At 37.0% G+C, this 18,512-nt stretch overlaps 1 protein-coding gene across 4 annotated transcripts; it reads right to left on the bottom strand.

Moving 5' to 3' along the window:
* Nucleotides 1-5,776: 5,776 nt before the first annotated feature.
* LOC135197795 (group XIIB secretory phospholipase A2-like protein) lies at nt 5,777-18,054 on the bottom strand. Of its 4 annotated transcripts, none has more exons than XR_010310664.1 (6): nt 17,513-18,054; nt 15,650-15,673; nt 12,653-12,709; nt 10,720-11,078; nt 9,389-9,518; nt 5,777-6,019 (listed from the first exon to the last, which is right to left on the bottom strand). XR_010310664.1 is itself a non-coding variant. In XM_064224915.1 (6 exons), coding segments are annotated over exons 1-6 (657 nt in total). In that variant the 5' UTR covers nt 17,714-18,054; the 3' UTR covers nt 5,777-6,018. The 4 variants fall into 4 exon arrangements, 3 of the variants coding, with proteins under 3 accessions (XP_064080985.1, XP_064080983.1, XP_064080984.1); XM_064224915.1 differs by having other exon boundaries at nt 9,504-9,518; XM_064224913.1 differs by lacking the exon at nt 9,389-9,518.
* Nucleotides 18,055-18,512: the final 458 nt, after the last annotated feature.

The following is an 18,512-nucleotide window of genomic DNA, read 5'->3' as shown; positions in this document are numbered from 1 at the left end:
TACATATATAATATATATATAATATATAATATATATATTATATATATATATATATATATAAACCTCTCCTATCAGACCAAATACGTGAGGGGAATTTCAGCAAATCTTTCTTGTATATATGTATGCATGTGTGTGTCATATGCATTGTTCCTTATATGTATGTACTCATGTACTAACGGAGTAAGTCCTGATATTCCAAGGTAATATCAACCGTGGTATAAAGATGTTAGCTGTGGAGGAGGTAAAAGGCTAGCTGAGATGAACAAGGTGTTTTGGCTCCTGGGAATAATCGTCTCTTGAGCATCACTGTCACAAGTGAACAAGTGAAAGCGTCGCCAGAAATAGTCCGTCGCCACGTGTTTCCTTTTGCTTGATACCTCAGCAGTGATGATTAAGATATTTATTGTGTAACTTTTCATTTATCATTCTTATTATATCTTATTCATTTTATAGGCATATTTTTCCCGCTTTCGCCATCTTCTTCTTTAACAGCGGGATGAAGAATTCGTCAGATATTCGATGAGTGTGTTGAAAATAGACTTAGCTGTTCGCTCGCGTGATGAATTCTTATCCAGTACTTTTGCACAAGATAAGGTTTCCGGTAGCACTTGCATGTAAACAAAGTATATACTCCGGGCAGTTTGGTTTGAGTAAACCTCAGATTTAACCGATCATTCCGAGACGAAGAGTTTTGTTTTGTTTGTATGGTGTTTTTACGTTACATGGAACCAGTGGTTATTCAGCAACAGGACCAACGGCTTTACGTGACTTCCGAACCACGTCAAGAGTGAACTTCTATCACCAGAAATACACATCTCTCACTCCTCAACGGAATAGCCGAGAATCGAACCCGCGACCACCGAGGTGAGAAGCAAACACCAAACCAACCACGGCACTGAGGCGCTAGAGTGAAAAGAGAACAGACAAAACAGAATACAAATTTCGAAGGTTATCTTCCGTGGGAAACCCCAACATTTTGTAGTAACAATAAGAAAAAAAACGTACAGAGTTTTGATTTTCCAGTTCCCCTTTTTCAAATGTGGGCTTTCGATTCAATGTATGCTTGTGCACGAAGAATGCTGGCCCATTATGACGACAAATACTATAAAAAATAGTAGATTCACATGAACCGTGCATCTAATGTCTAGGCCAGTCTCTTTCGACACTCCTGATTGGCTGTTGATAAGCCAATCACAGGGCTGGAAACTCTGTCTCTCAAGAGAGTTCACATAGGCAGGATGTATGCTCCACCTCTCCTGAGGGATATTTTTTGAAAGACGTATCCCTCAAGAGAGTTGGAACACACATCCTGCCTATGTGAACTCTCGAGAGAGACTGAGAGTTTCCAACCCTGTGACTACCTTATCAACAGCCAATCAGGAGCGTCCTAAGGGACTGGCCTAGAATCAGATGCACGGGTAATGTGAATCTACTAAAGTACAGTAATAATAATCTGCCACCTGTTCTTCAGTACCTCTTTTCTTTCAAGGCGGTAAATAAAACGGCCGAGGACAGACATTTGAGAACCACATAATAATATGGACTTTATTTAACAAACTACTGCAGCGCTAAGAAGTCCTTTACACTAACATTCCAAGATATGCCAATTAAGCCGGGTTGCTGTAAAACTCTAAGTACGCTGCACGAACGATATCAATTCTGACTTTCGTTGCTGAAAGTTCTCATTTGGAATCGATTCCTTGTCACCCACATATATATATATATATATATATATATATATATATATATATATATATAAACTTGTATAGCAGTTATTTCGGAAAAAAATCTGCCCGTTATATCATTGAAAAATATTATATCATTCTTTAATAATAACTGTGCTAGAGCTCTAGACTCACGAATGCTAACGTTCCTCAATACGGTTTGAATATCTAGTACATACAAGATGAACCAGATAATCGGTTATAATTCTCTTTTACGTCGAAAGTGAATAGATTCCATCAAGTTTTACCCAAGACCCACCAAGTGGGTAGTTTCACTGGGACAAACTACTTATCTACAATATATGGTAAAATCTATGGGCACGCATGAAAGCATGCCCAGTATTGTTTTTCAATATAAAATTATACCAATATCAACTCTTTCACGACAAGCCAACCATTCTATTTCTATTCTAACTCAAATCGACATCTTTAACTGAGGAAATCAGTCATCCTCAGATCACACGGCTCTGAACAGACTTTTTTTGTTTACTGCAGTCCTCTGCATTGTCTTCCGTTTTATCTGACACTACACTCCTTGGGGTACAGACCTGGAACTTCCAAAGGGGTCGAGGAGCCCTGGCTTGTTCCTTGCCCTCCCTTTTCTGGTTTTCTCCAGTCCTGGGGGGGGATAATGTTACTGGGTCATCCATTACATTAAATTTACTTCAGTCTACACCTCTGGTTTATGTTATTCTTACTTTTCAGTTTATATCAGGGGTGCAATGGGCCCCAGCCTGGGGTCTATGGTTGCACCTCTACTATGTTCCACTATGGTAAATTCATATCAACCGAGCATTTGATGTCTAGGCCAGTCCCTTACGACGCTCCTGATTGGCTGTTGATAAGCCAATCTCAGGGCTGGAAACTCTCAGTCTCTCGAGGGATATTTCTTTCAAAAGTATCCCTCAGGAGAAGTGGAACAAACATCCTGCCTAAGTGAACTCTCGAGAGAGACTGAGAGTTTCCAGCCCTGTGATTGGTTTATTAACAGCCAATCAAGAGCGTTGCAAGGGACTGGCCTAGACATCAAATGCACAGTTGATGTGAATCTACTATAGCCTTATATCCGAGGGCTCTTTTCAATGTGTTTACCGTTCCTTTGAAGGCAGCAATCTGCGCCTCATTTATACTTGGGCAACTAGGTATTGCCTGAAGATACTTTCTACCAGTATTGTAGTGGCTGTTACCCTTAAGCCTAAACAGCTTTGCACGCATGGAGATTACTCCCTTCAAAAACCCTAATCGTAAAGCGTTTTCCTCTTCATCATTTTGAACCAAGAAATCAAATAGAATACTTATCAAAAAAAGGCCAGACTATACAAAATGAACAAGGAATGGATCTGCACTATTTTTTCAGTAACAATCATAGTTGGAAAACTCAAGACATGATATTCCCAGAGAACTATTTAGCTTTCATTTTGATGGAAGCGAGAAACACTTATGCATACGCCAGGTTAACAACTATTTACAGATTGCCAGATAGCTTCCTTCTCCAACAGTTGATAAATCATTCCAGTATGATATGACAGATTGACATGAGTACTTAAAGGGCGTACCCAGGAATTCAGAATTCCCGAAATCTATGGAAATACCCTCAGGAAAGGCCTGAAGACCTAATTAGAAGAAAGCTATGAAGTTTGGACCTAGATTCCCACCTAGGAAAAAAAATTCTTAACAAAAGAAATTTTAGGCGGATAAATATTCTTGATAAATTAACAGAGAAGAATATTAGGGAGATAGCAATACTGCGAGGAAGGTTAACATTGTTACTCTTTCCCTTGTTTACTTAAAATGAGTGAAACCAAGTCAGGCTCAATGGAATATTATGGAAGAGCAGAACATATAACATTTGTGGTCATGAATGTAAACACAGACCTCTGCAATTTTTATTTTCGGGAGAAGGTCCGCGACAGGAAATGATATGTCCCTTACACTAACAGAAATATAATAAAACCTGGTAAGTCTTTGCACTTAGCATTACTGGGGTTGGGATTAATCAATATGTAAACCTGTGGATGATATACAATAAATGACTCTTCTCAACAGAATTACTGAAACATCCAAGGAAGACTGATTTTAACTTGAGAGAAAAAAAGAAAAATAAATACATTTGCCAAGACTGAGATCTGAGCAATCAACAACAACTACATTTACGGATACGAAATCGGACTGAAATATAATGTTTACTTCCATTCTCCAGATATGACAAGAATAATTTATTGTTTTGTTTTGTTTGTATGGTGTTTTTACGTTGCATTGAACCAGTGGTTATTCCGAAACGGGACCAACGGCTTTACGTGACTTCCGAACCACGTCGAGAGTGAACTTCTATCACCAGAAGCACACATCTCTCACACCTCAATGGAATGCGCGAGAATCAAACTCGCGGCCATCGAGGTGGCAGGCCAAGACTTACCGATCACGCCACTGAGGCGCTGACAAGAATTTATGACCGCGTAATGGATGAATTCTAAGAACATTTTTTGTGACACTGCAGTTGTTTAGCTAAACCATCTACAAAGCTGATTTGGACATTTTAAAAGAAATACGTGACCAAACTGAACATAGCATCGCATCCCTGTGGAAAGGAATGAAAGAAAAAAATAACTGGAACACTTATTGACTTAACAATTTCCCAGAGGAATAACTTGAATGCTTAATTCTGATTTTGGTGAATGCCCAAACCTAGTCAATAAGATCTGAAACTTCCATCAATGTCCTACGTTAACAGCAAAATACTTGGAAAGGTATATGACACAACTGCAAAGAATGATGGAACTAGAAACCCAGTAACCTTTTCTTGCCCAGTCCCAAAAGAAAACATGAAAAAAGGAATGAAATCCCCAAGGTCCTGCATTACAGAATTGCAATCTGCCAAAACAACACTGAAAATATTTTTTACATGTACAGGCATCATAAGTAACTGAAAGCCTACCTGGTAAAACCATATTGTACAGCTTCCTGCAAAGTCCAATTTGGCGTTGGTTAAGTATATCTTAGTTTAACCAGACCATGGATTAGATATTTCTACGTGGCTAGGAACCAATTGGTCACCTAGCAACGGGACCTACAGCTTATTGTGGGATCCGAACCACATTATATCGAGAAAGGAATTTCTATCACCAGAAATAAATTCCTCTGATTCCGCGTTGGCAGAGCCGAGAATCGAACTTCGGACCACCGGATTGGCAGCCGAGACCGAAAACCACTCATCCGAGAAACTACGACGTTGGTTAAAATATGTGATGGTTACAGAGTGGTACTATACAATCCATGGTAAATTTTTGAGGAACACACTAATGTGCAGTGCCGCTCACATACTTTCTCCTAGACTGGGCCTGACCTGGGAAACGTTTATACTATTGAAAGTATTGTATGTATCATGAATTAAGAGGATGATCACTTGAATTAAACATGCAACCGAAAAAAACAAGATATGCATTTTCTCATTTAATATTAAAGGAATTACAACCTACAACGTTAGGCACAAAACGTTTATACAATACTTACAACTAGGGCTATAAAAAATCTCACTTAAGGTCACAAATAAAAACCTAAGTTACGGTCACAAAAAAAAAAAAAAAAAAAAAAAAAAAAAAAAAAAAGATACCAAGAAGGAGTCTCACTAACCACTGAAATTAAAACACCTTGATAAAAATAGTATACAGGTAGTTTTAACAGGGTATAAAATGTAGGGCGAAAAATTACCATATAAATAAAATCACTAAAATGATCTCTCATTATTATAATGACAACCAAACAAGTTACAATCTTAAGATATTACATATACTATATATATATATATATATATATATATATATATATATATATATATATATATATACTATATATATATATATATATATAGTATTAGTATAGGTTTACTATCTAAAGGTTCATAACCTGCGGAATCTTTCAGGAATACAATGCAGTAAAAAATATTTAAAGAATACACTTTGCTCTTGACAGTTCTGAGAAGATATAGGTACCTCATGTAAATATAATTTCCCATAGTATTTTACCGTCTCACTGTCCTTTATTGTGTATATATATATATATATATATATATATATATATATATATATATATATATATATATATACATATTGATTATTCAAATTCCCGTACTAAGATAAAAGGGCACTTCACAGGAAACAACACTTCAGTAAGACGGTACATCCCACAGCAACGTAGCACCTTCGAATATAGCGACACTCCTTCAGGTATGATACGGGTTCAGGTGGCCACTTCACCTTCCTCTCCTCTTGTCCTTTTGTTTCGGCTTTGGCTGGGATCTGCGAAATAGCAGGGTTTCTATTAAGAACAATACATCTAATTTTTCATTAAATAAATAATAAGTGAAAACTATTTAATACATCAGCTGCTTTATTCAACAGCAAAGATTTGGGCATTTCGCGCCAATGATTTCAGGAAAAATGTCGTTCATCTAAAACGTTGACAAGTGTAAGTCCGCATGATTTAAATGCTCTGGTTTTTACTCTACCACGGTCAGGAGAATGCACTAGAAAGGGAAGACAAATGATAAGGCTTAATCTTGAAGGAAAGATTCAGGGAAAAGGAAAGTGGATGAAAGTTCCTTACCCTGGCTACGAAGGGAAAGGAAAGAGTAAATTTAAAATAAAATTTCTTGGCATTAATTTACTGGGATGTCTTGAAACTAAGGCAGTGCTTTGCACTGAACAAAAAATCTTCCTAAACGTAGGCGTACCTTTCAGGTAAATCAAATGTTGTACCAAAGATTTTGGTGCTTTAATCTACGAACAGATTTCTATTAACTAAAGGACACACCATTTTCTTCGCTTTCTCTTACAGCACTCAATATTAAAAAAATTACAAACACCTCTGCTGAAATAACCTCAAAACCGTTCTGATAATCTCAGGAAAGAGTGGACCAAGCAGTGTTAGTAAAATACATTTTGCTTTGCACTGGTAAGCAAGATTTCAATGAATGAAAACAGAGCAATTGGAAATTCATCTATGTTTTAAAATTCCGTGTTCTATTAAGTTGGAATATACTGCAAAGATTATGCAGAACCATAAAATGTAAACGTATCAAGCCTTATCTTCTAAACGATCACAATATTATGATGAATTAAGTAAATAGATGACTTGTTTGCAAAACTTGAATCATCAGAAAACTAGGACTGTCAGACAAGAGGCACGGTAATTATAGCTGCATTTATGGGACCATGAAAACAATATCAACAGAAGAAAACCATATATTTCGGCAATTGCTTTAGCACTGAACTCTGGTAAATGTGGATAACCGATTTATATGATAAATTCGGGTGTGTAATAACAATTCAGCTAGAAAAAAAAAGACACCTGAGCTGAGAATGCCTTATGGTTCGAAAGCAGGAAACTAAAACCTTTCTTTAAAATCATGACAAAACTATAAGATTCTTTGAACACTTAACATACCTACCTCGAAAGTAAAAAGACATGATTTATCAGCTATAATAACTTACAAGCTTGTATTCTGAATCGAATACACCTACAAAAAATATACATTCTCTATGTTAAGCTATATGTTAGTATGCATAGCAAATCCAGCTATCTAGAATTAGAATATGGTAGCTCTGAAGCACTTAGATAACTATGTTTACGTACATGAACATTCTAAATAGCTTTGATGGACTGTTTTCCTAGCAACTATCGACTATTATGACGATTATGTGAACAAATAAAGCACATTTTATTCATCTAGTAGACATACTGGCTGCTACAACACTTCATTCTACAATTAACATTCACGAAAGCGAAATTATTTTGTCAGTGTTATTAATAATAAATTTTTTCATCAGATCTTCATAAAATCTGGCTGCAGGGTACCCCCATGACCCCCTGTTTCAAGGTCGAGAGGTCACAAAGCGCAAAATTGCCAGAATCCGGATGCAGAAAGAAATATCCCTAGATATTATGATTTCCAACAGAATTTTTGTATTTCATTTGGTTATTACAGTCTTGGCTTACGTCACTTCAAAGACTTGAAGTATACCTTCCGAAATAACGTTTAAGGTCAAATGTGTAAACTGCTAGGAACTGTTTCTGCTAATCAACGACGTTTCTATTTGTGTTGGGGTGAAAAAAAAAAACTTTAAAAAATTATTTAAAATGAAAAGTGCCTAAGTGCTAGATACTGTATTTCAAATGTTGTGTTTGGGATCTAGGTGCTATCAGACAGAGTATTCTCTAGTAAGATAAAGTTAATAGAAGATTATTAACCATTAAAAAGATATCTGCTTAGTGTTATCACTGATCTAGAATGTGACATGAGGGTAATTCTTGGTCCCTTGAATTCTTATAATGCAAATGACTACATTGACGAGCTACAAAGTTGGCAAAAGTCTGATATGATTTTTCTAATTATCTGAATTTTTTTTTTTTACTTTACTTGCTTATTTACATGGCCTTCTGACATTTCAGTCAAAATGGCAAATATAAATCATGTTTTAAACATTTTAGATATGGTAAAACAATGACACTTCGCCTGTGTGCTAATCTGATAAGGATACTAGTATCTGAGATTGGTCTGAATCTTTGCTCAATAAAACATTCCAGAAATTGTAAAACAAATGCCACATATCAGATGAAAATGGCGAATATTCTAGGTAGCATTCTTAAAATATTTCAAATTATCTTTGTATTCAGAGCATGATTGTAATTTCATTTAGTTTTTAATTGATTACTGAGACTTATATATCATATTTATCCATAAATTAGAATTTATCCCAAATACGCTGTTACATTCTCTGGCACTGTTCTGACTAGAAGTTCTGCAGTTTTCATTATTGCCTTTGTCTCTGCTGCTTCTCTGACTGAATGGAAAATACCACAGCAAAGATGAGCTTTGATAACTTTCATTAAGGTTTTCCGGTCCTAAGTATTTCATATATCAGTTGCTGCTACAAAAGTTAGCATCTCTGAAGAACTAGATACCGCGGAGAAAATGAACGAATTACAATGTTCTCCCAGTTATTAGAAACTTCACCAATACGCCACTGAGGTAACAACGATATACTTGTTAAATAAGCTGCAGAAATTAGGTTAGCACGTTAATCATACTATTTCTAAAGCTCACTAAATGGTATAGTTATACACTATTCTAGTTGGTCTACAAGTAGTCCTACACAGTCACATTTGTATGCATGATTTTCCTACTATAGTCGATTCACATCAACCGTGCATCTGATGCCTAGGCCGGTCCCTTACGACGCTCCTGATTGGCTGTTGATAAGCCAATCACAGGGCTGGAAACTCCCAGTCTCTCGAGTGTGTTCACATAGGCATGATGTATGCTCCATCTCTCCTGAGGGATACTTTTAAAAGACGTATCCCTCAGGAGAGGAGGAACATATATCCTGCCTCTGTGAACTCTCTCGAGAGACTGAGAGATTCCAGCCCTGTGATTGGCTTATTAACAGCCAATCAGGAGCGCCGTAAGAGACTGGCCTAGGCATCAGATGCACGGTTGATGAGAATCTACTAAAGCATCAAGCCCGAGGGGCAATTCTGCACAAGAACAATGCACTGCGACACGATTCATCTGTTGGTTCATTAAACAACCCAGAAATTCTATGCAACTGCAAGGCACATCCACATGTACAAGAATGCAAACACAAAAGCTCGTGTTGAATCAGCACCTTTTGAAGCAATGGACAATCTACAACCAAGAGATAAATCGACCACCATTGAAATGCATTATTTTGCGTCTCGTTGCATTGCATTTGGCGAAGCAATTTTGCCATTTCCACTCACCATATCCCCCGATCTCTGCGACGACAGAAAAGGGAAAAATGTGAAAATGTTCTTAATGGTCAATTAACTGCATAAAATATATCAGTATCATCTGGGGTTGACGGCAGAAGAGGGAAAAATATTTTACGGAAATTAAAAAACAATACTTTAAAATATAAAAATATTGTAAAGGTATCAAAACTGATGGTAAATAAGTGATATTTGTGATAAAACTTCTTAGAAGTATCAAAACCAGTCAAAATCTGCAATTTGATTAAGAATCAGTTTAAAGGGATAAAAAAATCCATTATATAATTCGGGAAAATACGGTTTGAATGTCTGGAAAAACAACCTGGGAAATAAGAAATAAGCCAACTAGTTACGAGTAGAAGGAAAAGGTATAAAGTTACTGTAGGTTCTTGAATCATAAAAAAAAAGTTTAGTATTTAGTCGTTCTCAATTATCAGGAATGATATCTTGCAAGAACAAACTAGTCTCACAGCCTACGTAGATTAATTGATAGGGTCATGATAACAGTCAATATCCATATATTTAGGTGTGAAATTATTGATAAGATTGTATCGCCTTTCACAATATTAAATAAACAGTTTTCTTTTTTTTATTTCTAGTCAAGTAAAATTTCTTAAAGCAATTTTGTCCTTGGACAGAGAGCCTACTCACCACAACTAGTCAAAATTTGCAAGGGACTATCAAGAAGGCTGTTAAAATGAATTGGGCGTGTCTCGTCTTTCAACGAAACAGGACTAAATTCAAAGCCCAATGCAACATTTGTGGGAACGTGAAGTAATACTGAAAATGATCTAAACATTCTAAACAGGTTGAACCGACTTTTTTTAAGTAATGCTTCACCTCACTCTAGAATCATTAGCAAAATCAAAATTACTAATAAACAAATGCACATCCCATGAAAAGCGTAAAAAGTACAATAATTATTACATGACAAAAGTAAAAGAAGTTGATACCTTAAAGTGAAGTAATGATACGAGTCATGTCATGAAAGTTATTACATCTCTTGTTCATGAGTACTAGTACAAGTTCTGTATCAAATCACACATTAAAGAGGTATATTCAGAGGAACACATATACTCGTGTAATGGACAGCATTATGGCAAGGTTACCTCCGCAATTTTAAAAACCATTCGCTACGCTTAATGAATCAAGGTCATTTTGTATTCTTAGATGATGAAGAGAGACTTTCTAAAGTCTGCGAACTCACCTGCACGAGAGCTTCTCCTGAGCGGTGTTGTATTGCTGGAACGAGAGCGCCATCGTCCCGGAAAAGAGCAGCTTCGCGGCTCCTTTGCAAGTCTTGTACTTGGATTTGTCGATGGTCTTGTCGTCGCAGACGGCAAACAGGCAATTCTTAAGCTTACTATCACAGTCTCGCTTGTTGGCCCTACAGGCGGAGCCGTAACAGGCGTCGTGGGTGCTGCAGCACTCCGTCAGGCGGGTGATGGGCAGCGACTCGTCCCTGATGTGGAATCCCAGTGCCCCGCAGCCGCTGAAACTTGGCGTCGCTGCGTCCAAGATCGGGTCCGGTTCGGGAATGGAGACGGGCTCCATTTCCTCCGCCGTCTGAAAGTTACAATGACACAGTTATTATGTTTTTCGAAACACACACACACACACACACACTTTGGAATAAAAGTTGAAGGTCTTGGTACCTCCTCCTTTCATTTTCACATATATGATATGTTAATATATTATCTATATTCTATATATATATTTATATTATTAATAATTATATATATCTATATATATATCTGTTTATATATCTAAAACTATATATATATAATTTATATAAACTATATATCTATAATATCTTATATATATATATATATATATATATATATATATATATATATATATATATATTACATATATATATGCAGAAGCTAGGTACTATGTCGTACCTCTAGGTAAATGGGGATAAAATCCACAATGATGTAAAATCCTTCTGTATACAAGAAATATATATTTTAAACTACAGAAGGATCTATATATATATATATATATATATATATATATATATATATATATATATAATATATATACACACATAATACATATAATATATGATCCAGGATTAGAACAATATTTTGGTACTAGTTCTTCGTAAATCTTGATATTAAATCGATTTCATTAAATCTGAATCGTGACACTGATATCAAATTGCTTTGCCATCGGATAAAGAAATGAACTTGTAGTTTCTTGAATGCATTACGATCTAAACGAGCAATTGGCAATTTACTAATAGTTAAAATACGCTGACTGTTGAGAAGGGTCACAATCAGGCCGAGAGACATCAAAGTAAATAAAAAAAAAATTGACTTGGAAAAATAATTTTTTCTTCCTTTGATAGAAATCCAAGATTTTAAATGATTTTACTACCCAAATATTTTTTTTTCCAACTACAAAAGAAAGTCGAGGCTTCTTCAGCATTTCAGACAAATCAATAGTTCGGCGCCAGCTATCTTTGATACGAGGAGCGACTTGCTTTGAACTTGGTATTTCCGCTACTGGTACTTTTGAATATTTAAAAAACCTTTACTATGAACGCATTTATTGTGTTTTATTGCTGATGCATTCCAAAACTTAATGATTCTTTATTTGAGTTGATAATAATTGGAAATATTAAACGTTCCCAGTCTTACTTTGGGTGGTTTTTGCTTTGAACTTCTGACGGAGACTCTACAATTCTTTAATCGGAGATGCCTTAAGTCAGAAGTGCACCGCATTTGTAGTTCATTAAACCAAAACCATTCGAAATAAATATGTAGAATAGATTCTTTTGCTTTGAGAACACTGTGCAAAGAATCATGATTCTTTCCTAAAACTACAACAAAAATCTTGGCGCTAATTATGATAGAAATTCCTGATGCCTTGAGAAATTATGACAAAACCCGATGCTTTGAAAAACTTAAAATAAAATATATCTGGTGCTTTAAGAATGTTAAAACAATTCTTGATGCTTTGGAAAAATGACAAGAAACTTCCTGGTGGTCTGAGAGCATAATAAAATAATTTCTGAGGCTTTAAAAATTCCGTGTAATGAAAAAAAATTCCTGGTGTCTTCAGAATATTATTTAAAAAAATATGTCACTTTGAAATAATGAAACCAAAATCAATGGTGCACTGAAGCTTCCTACCTTGTCGTCAGGCGCCGCCCCTTCTTTTGGTTCTCCATCACCTGCTAACTTTTTCATCTGGAAGAAATAATATAAGAATCAGACAAAAGGATTTCCAATCAACTACGAGTACATCAATGCAAAGAATTTACTAATGCACAAAGATTTCAGCCATAGAGACCTTTGAAGTTGGTCTGTATCAGCTGACTCACAAACTTTATAAAGATTACACTAGATTTTCAATGTCTGTTTTTAATTATATCATAGCCGAGTTACAAAAGCGCGGTATATATCATCTTAAGAAAGCTAGATTACGTACGTCATAAAAGCTTAGTTATTTGTAAAACAAAAGCTCAAAAACCCTATAACGATTACACTAAATTTCCAAAGTCTGTTTTTAATTATATCAATAGCCAAGTTACAAAAGCTCGGTATATATCATCTTGACAAGGCTAGATTACGTATGTCATGAATGCTTAGTTGTTTGCAAAACAAAAGCTAAGTTCCATTCATAAAACCTTACGTAGTTATTTGCAAAACAAAAGCTAAGCTTTATATGTTAAAAGAGCCGAGGCACTACACTGGCCATTGTGACAGCAGAATTTTTTTCATAAACGAAGCGCGGCAACAGCTCTGCTAGGCAACATCGGCAACAACAAATGTAATACTCGTACAGACAATGTATGACTATGATGATGATACTGGTAGTACTAATAAATTTAGAATTACAAGGGAAATCTCGCAGACTTCCTTCTGGTTTATTTATCGTTTTATATCCAATTTTCAAAACGAACTAGAGAGAACAAAGCGCTGTTTCGATATGAAAGGGACTTGAAGAGAACTGCTTATAAGTGTATTCACTTACATTAACCTAAACATTTCTGGAGAGAGATGTATACAATACACACATGCAAATATACTTACAACACATACATGCATACGTCGATCTAGAGAAAGATGAGAGAAATTATAGTACAACTATGGAAGAGCATATCTTAGTATATCGACATACTATATTCGGACATGTTGAAGGAGAAGGAGCCAGTGTTGGTGGAATGTTTGCCCATTTGGAAATCTGGAGAGAGGGCAGACCTGGAAATGCTGGATAGATGGTGTTGCAGAGATGTTAGAACATAAGGCCTGCAAGACCTAGGGTGCATGGGGGTTGTGCGCGCTAGATACAGTGTATGTAGAGGAAGTCGAATTGGATAGGGAATGTTTCTTGTTTTTCTCTGATGCCACCCCGTCGCTGAGGGATAGGTTGCAATATAAACGTACAGGTATGTATTTACATTCTGTTAACATACATTCATTTATATATAAAGTCCTATCATGTTCCGAATGCAATATATACATTTTTGGCCAAAAGGCTAAGCACTAGGGCCTACGAGGTCATTCAGTACTGAAAGGAAACTTAAGCATCAAAAGGTTTAAAGGTGTAACTGGGGGAAATCCTCGCAGTTGCACTATGAGACAATTGTTAGTAGCGGGTGCAAAGTAAGATATGAACGGAGGTACAATAAAAGCAACGAAAGACGTTGCTGCTAGGGGCCGGGGGGACGCTGCAGAGAATCTTAAGTAAAGCCTGCAGTGCACCACGTGAAGTGCACTGACGGCACTAACCCGCTATGTGGCTGTCATGTTCTGGCCCTTACTAGATTTCTTGACATTCCACCCTGACGTACTGCTGCATTAAACATCGCCACGAGATCACGATTGCTTAATTTGATTGGCCAAGAGAAGGGTGGGTGTCGGTCATTGGGACTACCTGACTTACGTCATGTTTACTGAGCGCTGATGATTTTTATTTATTTTTTTAGTTTTTATATGATTTCGTTAGATCTGATCCCTTCCAAGATACACTGATAAGGTATAGCAGATTCACATCAACCGTCCATTTGACGTCTAGGCCAGTCCCTTACGACTCTCATGATTGGCTGTTGATAAGCCCATCACAGGGCTGGAAACCCTCGGTCTCTCTCGAGAGTTCACATAGGCAGGATGTATGCTCCACCTCTCCTGAAGGATACGTCTTTCAGGAGAGGTGGAAACATACATACTGCCTATGTGAACTCTCGGGAGTCTGAGAGTTTCAAGCCCTGTGACTGGCTTATCAACAGCCAATCAGGAGATGTCAAATGCACGGTTGATGTGAATCTACTATAGTACATATTGCACGGTTCGTCAACGGTGCTCTAAAAACTATGTCATGATAGTTATATGTGGAAATTCGCGAGACATTCTAAATACAGTTCCCCACACAATTCTCTCGATATGAACTTGACTCTGAAACGTTAAGGATAAGAGACAGTGAATCTTTGTTTAAAAAAATATGTGCTAATTAATCAGAAACTTGCCTTAGTGAACCTGCAGGAAATACAGTTCATTTATAACAAGGCTACCTTACAGAAACGAATTGTCACATAATATACATAGGAGAGAGAGAGAGAGAGAGAGAGAGAGAGAGAGAGAGAGAGAAGAGAGATGGATAAGAGGAAGGCGGACTCACTGTACTTATGCAGTTCAGTTCGTTCACAACTACAAGTCATTTGAGGACCTTCAGTACATGTGACGTAACCCCTACCATTCAGTTTTGTACACCATAGATATCCTACTTCTCTCATCGTTCACTTCCATTATCTTACCGCTGTCTTTCGTCATGCATTTATAACCTAATGTTACATTTCCTAAATATATTTCCAATATATTATTCTTTACAATTATTGGCCTCGTAAACAACCGAGAGCTATGGGTATAATACTACCCATACTTATTCATTTTATGTTATAGGTTCCTGTACATGAAATAGTATTATAAATATGTTATGTGTTTTCAAAGTTTGTTTAATATATATATATACACACATATATGTGTGTGAATGAGAGAATAAGACGAATAAGAATTGTATTCGTGAAAGCATTATTTTATAAGCAAGACACGTTCGTGTGACTTCATGTATGTAATAATGAATGTATGTACAAGTATTATACGTACTGCATACCAGAAAAGTTACAGCACCTTCCAGCCAATCCATCCACCCAGCTGCTCGGTCAAAAAAAAAGGGTGAAATGTTCATTAAAAATCTGATGACATTAAAATGATACAGTGGACAGTGCATGGAAACTTTGACGTACTTCAAAAATGCAATGGGCAGTGCTTTTAAACTTTGGTGTCATTGGAAAATAGAATTGAAAATGTATTCAAACCTCATGTCATTTGAATAAAAATTATTTGACACTGAAAAGCAGAGATGACACCATTAAAATTTTGTACAATTCAAGATAAACTGAAAAGTATATAATAAATAAATATCACTATAATTCCAAACCTAAAGTTTATTACAAAACACTTACGCAGTTCGAAATAAATCTTAAAGTTTTGATTGCACAGAAATAAAGGGACAAACATAAAAAATTGTTTTTAAAATATAATATTAAAATTTGCACGGAATACAGCGAAAAAAGACAATGAAAAGCTCGTACCAAAATAAAAAAACAAATCGAATACTGTATCAAGTATACAGGAAAATAAACAAATCGAAGATCATTACAAAAGAACAGACTTAGGCTTATTAGACAAACTGCAGAGCCATAGAAAGTGAAAATATCTATCATCTTCCTTCCACAAATAGCTGAAATATCGGAAGAACTTTCGATAAGAACATATTTCTATTTCTGTTGATATATTTCTTTTAATGATATAATTCTATTTCGATAATATTTCTACTTCAATGGCAAAGGTACGAGACATAGACCTGCCTATACGCTACTGTCAAGCCAAAAGCCAATAGAGGAGTAATAGACGAGAAATATAAATGCTCTTCAGAAAATATAAGAATTAACTCTAATAATAAGTATTACAGATGGTATGCTCCACATTTAGGTATTGGCTTCAGTCTACATACTGGATAGAGGGGGAAAAAAAGGGCATAAACCACCTAACGTGAACCTGGCGCATTCAGGAGTTCACATCTCTGTTAGTGATGTCATCTATAATGAAAGGAAAATCTAAATGAGCAGATATCTTCTATTTAAATCTTCTGCGGCGTCTTAACATGTACTATATGCAAGCGCGCATGCACAAACAATATGTATAGTGGGTATTATAACGAACTACCTCAATGGCATCTTGTGAATCAGGCACGCGAATGCGAGATGAAGAGATACGAGAGAAGGAATTTACATGGAGAGATGACACATGGAAGGAGAGAGAGAGAGAGAGAGAGAGAGAGAGAGAGAGAGAGAGAGAGAGAGAGAGAATGGAAGGAGTGGCGGTTTAGTCAACAATAAAGGGCGTGCACGTGAATGAAGAAGAACGTATGACGCATGCGCCGGAGGGAGCAGATGTGTTTGTTTGCTGTACGTCTTACTTGAGGGATTTTGTCTTGGCAAAATAACTATTTGATATTCACCTAAATACTGACAACAATCTCCTTATGTATCGAATTTGGGATGAGTGTGCAAGGCTTCAAATGGAGACAATTTTCTAGACATGAGTCTATACAGGTGTTGTACTGAAGAGCGGAAATGATAGACTGAGTGACTAGTGAAACAAGTTTGAGTTGATGCTACAGTTGCTTCAAAAAGAGATTCTAAACAGAAAATACATAGCAGAGCAGAAATAGCTTCAAGCACACTGTATAACTTGACTTTAGACTCGTATGTTAATAACACTGTGAGACCAGTCGAATAGGCCTACGTATACCCAAGTTAGGGCAGATTAGGTTATTCTGAATAAGCTCTCTTACTTTTCAATTAGAATGTAAAAATATCATTTTCCTTTATTATAATGAAAATCTTCACTCTATAATAATTGCAAAGTCTAAAATCAAGTAGTACGTAACAAACAACCATAAAGGAAATGCATAACAATTCCACCAACCTCTGACGTAGACTCGAGGAACATATCGATGGCCCGGATGGCTTTCGACACAGCGCCAACTCCTTCGGCGACGTCATGTAATATGCGGCCCCCGGAGATAACGGCGTCGTATAGATTCCAGAAAAGGTCGACGTTGTTGCCCTGGACGCCAGACGTCAGGGCTAGGAAGAGGCACAGATACAAGAGCGGCATGGACTCCATTGTGAAGGAGGAGTTCGTGGGCGTCCAAACCGCTCGGCGGAGGTATTCGAAGCAGCACACAACTGTTGACACCGGTCAATTCCGCTCGGTCTCTCTCTCTCTCCCTCAGGTTACTCACATGGGTGAAATATGAAAGGAACAATCGATTGAACGTACTCTAGGCATCGATCACATCACTACGAACACAAATTGTATTACACTGTTAAAGGGGTCTTAGCGATGCAGGCTGGGTGTTTAATACACCACTGTGAACGATACACTGTGCGAGTAGGTAGCTGGCACTCGTGCTGGTAGGCGGCAGCAGCAGGCAGCTGGCGTCCTCGGCGCTGTGCCGCGGCTTACTGAGAAGGGAAGGAAAGAAGAAGAAGAGGAGGGGGGTGGGTAGAGATGAAGGGAGGGAGAGAGAAAGAGAGAGACATAGCACCCGTGGATAAAAGTAGATAGGGACACGTCAGTATTTACCCTCAGTACCGTCCCGCTAAAATACAAATTATATAATGACATCGCGTTACACGTGTTTGCGGAAGGTTTGCAAGAATCTGCCGAGTAGTTCGAACGGTACGAACAAGCGTCTTCAATGAGCGGTGTTCCAAAATTCAGGAAGATGTTCCAACCTTGATGCCTTGGGGAATAACGTTTGCAATAACCCGCATCGGTGCTTGGCCTTTTGGCCCCACTGTAGTGCATCGCATTGCATTGAATTGCAACTAGCGACGTTAGCTTTAAGTAACTCAAGATCCTCAAATAACCCACGACACTTGCAGTAGCCATGAGTACTAATCTTTACACGTGGAAACCT

This window comes from Macrobrachium nipponense, chromosome 21, assembly GCF_015104395.2.
Source record: "Macrobrachium nipponense isolate FS-2020 chromosome 21, ASM1510439v2, whole genome shotgun sequence".
NCBI classification, from domain to species: domain Eukaryota; kingdom Metazoa; phylum Arthropoda; class Malacostraca; order Decapoda; family Palaemonidae; genus Macrobrachium; species Macrobrachium nipponense.
This window is presented reverse-complemented; position numbering and strand designations above follow the sequence as displayed.

Coding starts and splice junctions, on each gene's coding strand:
- LOC135197795 (XM_064224913.1), bottom strand. CDS start 17,713: ATGGAGTCCATGCCGCTCTTGTATCTGTGCCTCTTCCTAGCCCTGACG. Junction 15,674..17,512: donor TCCTCGAGTCTACGTCAGAG/GTTGGTGGAATT, acceptor TTGACCGAGCAG/CTGGGTGGATGGATTGGCTG. Junction 11,079..12,652: donor GGGCGGCGCCTGACGACAAG/GTAGGAAGCTTC, acceptor TGTAACTTTCAG/ACGGCGGAGGAAATGGAGCC.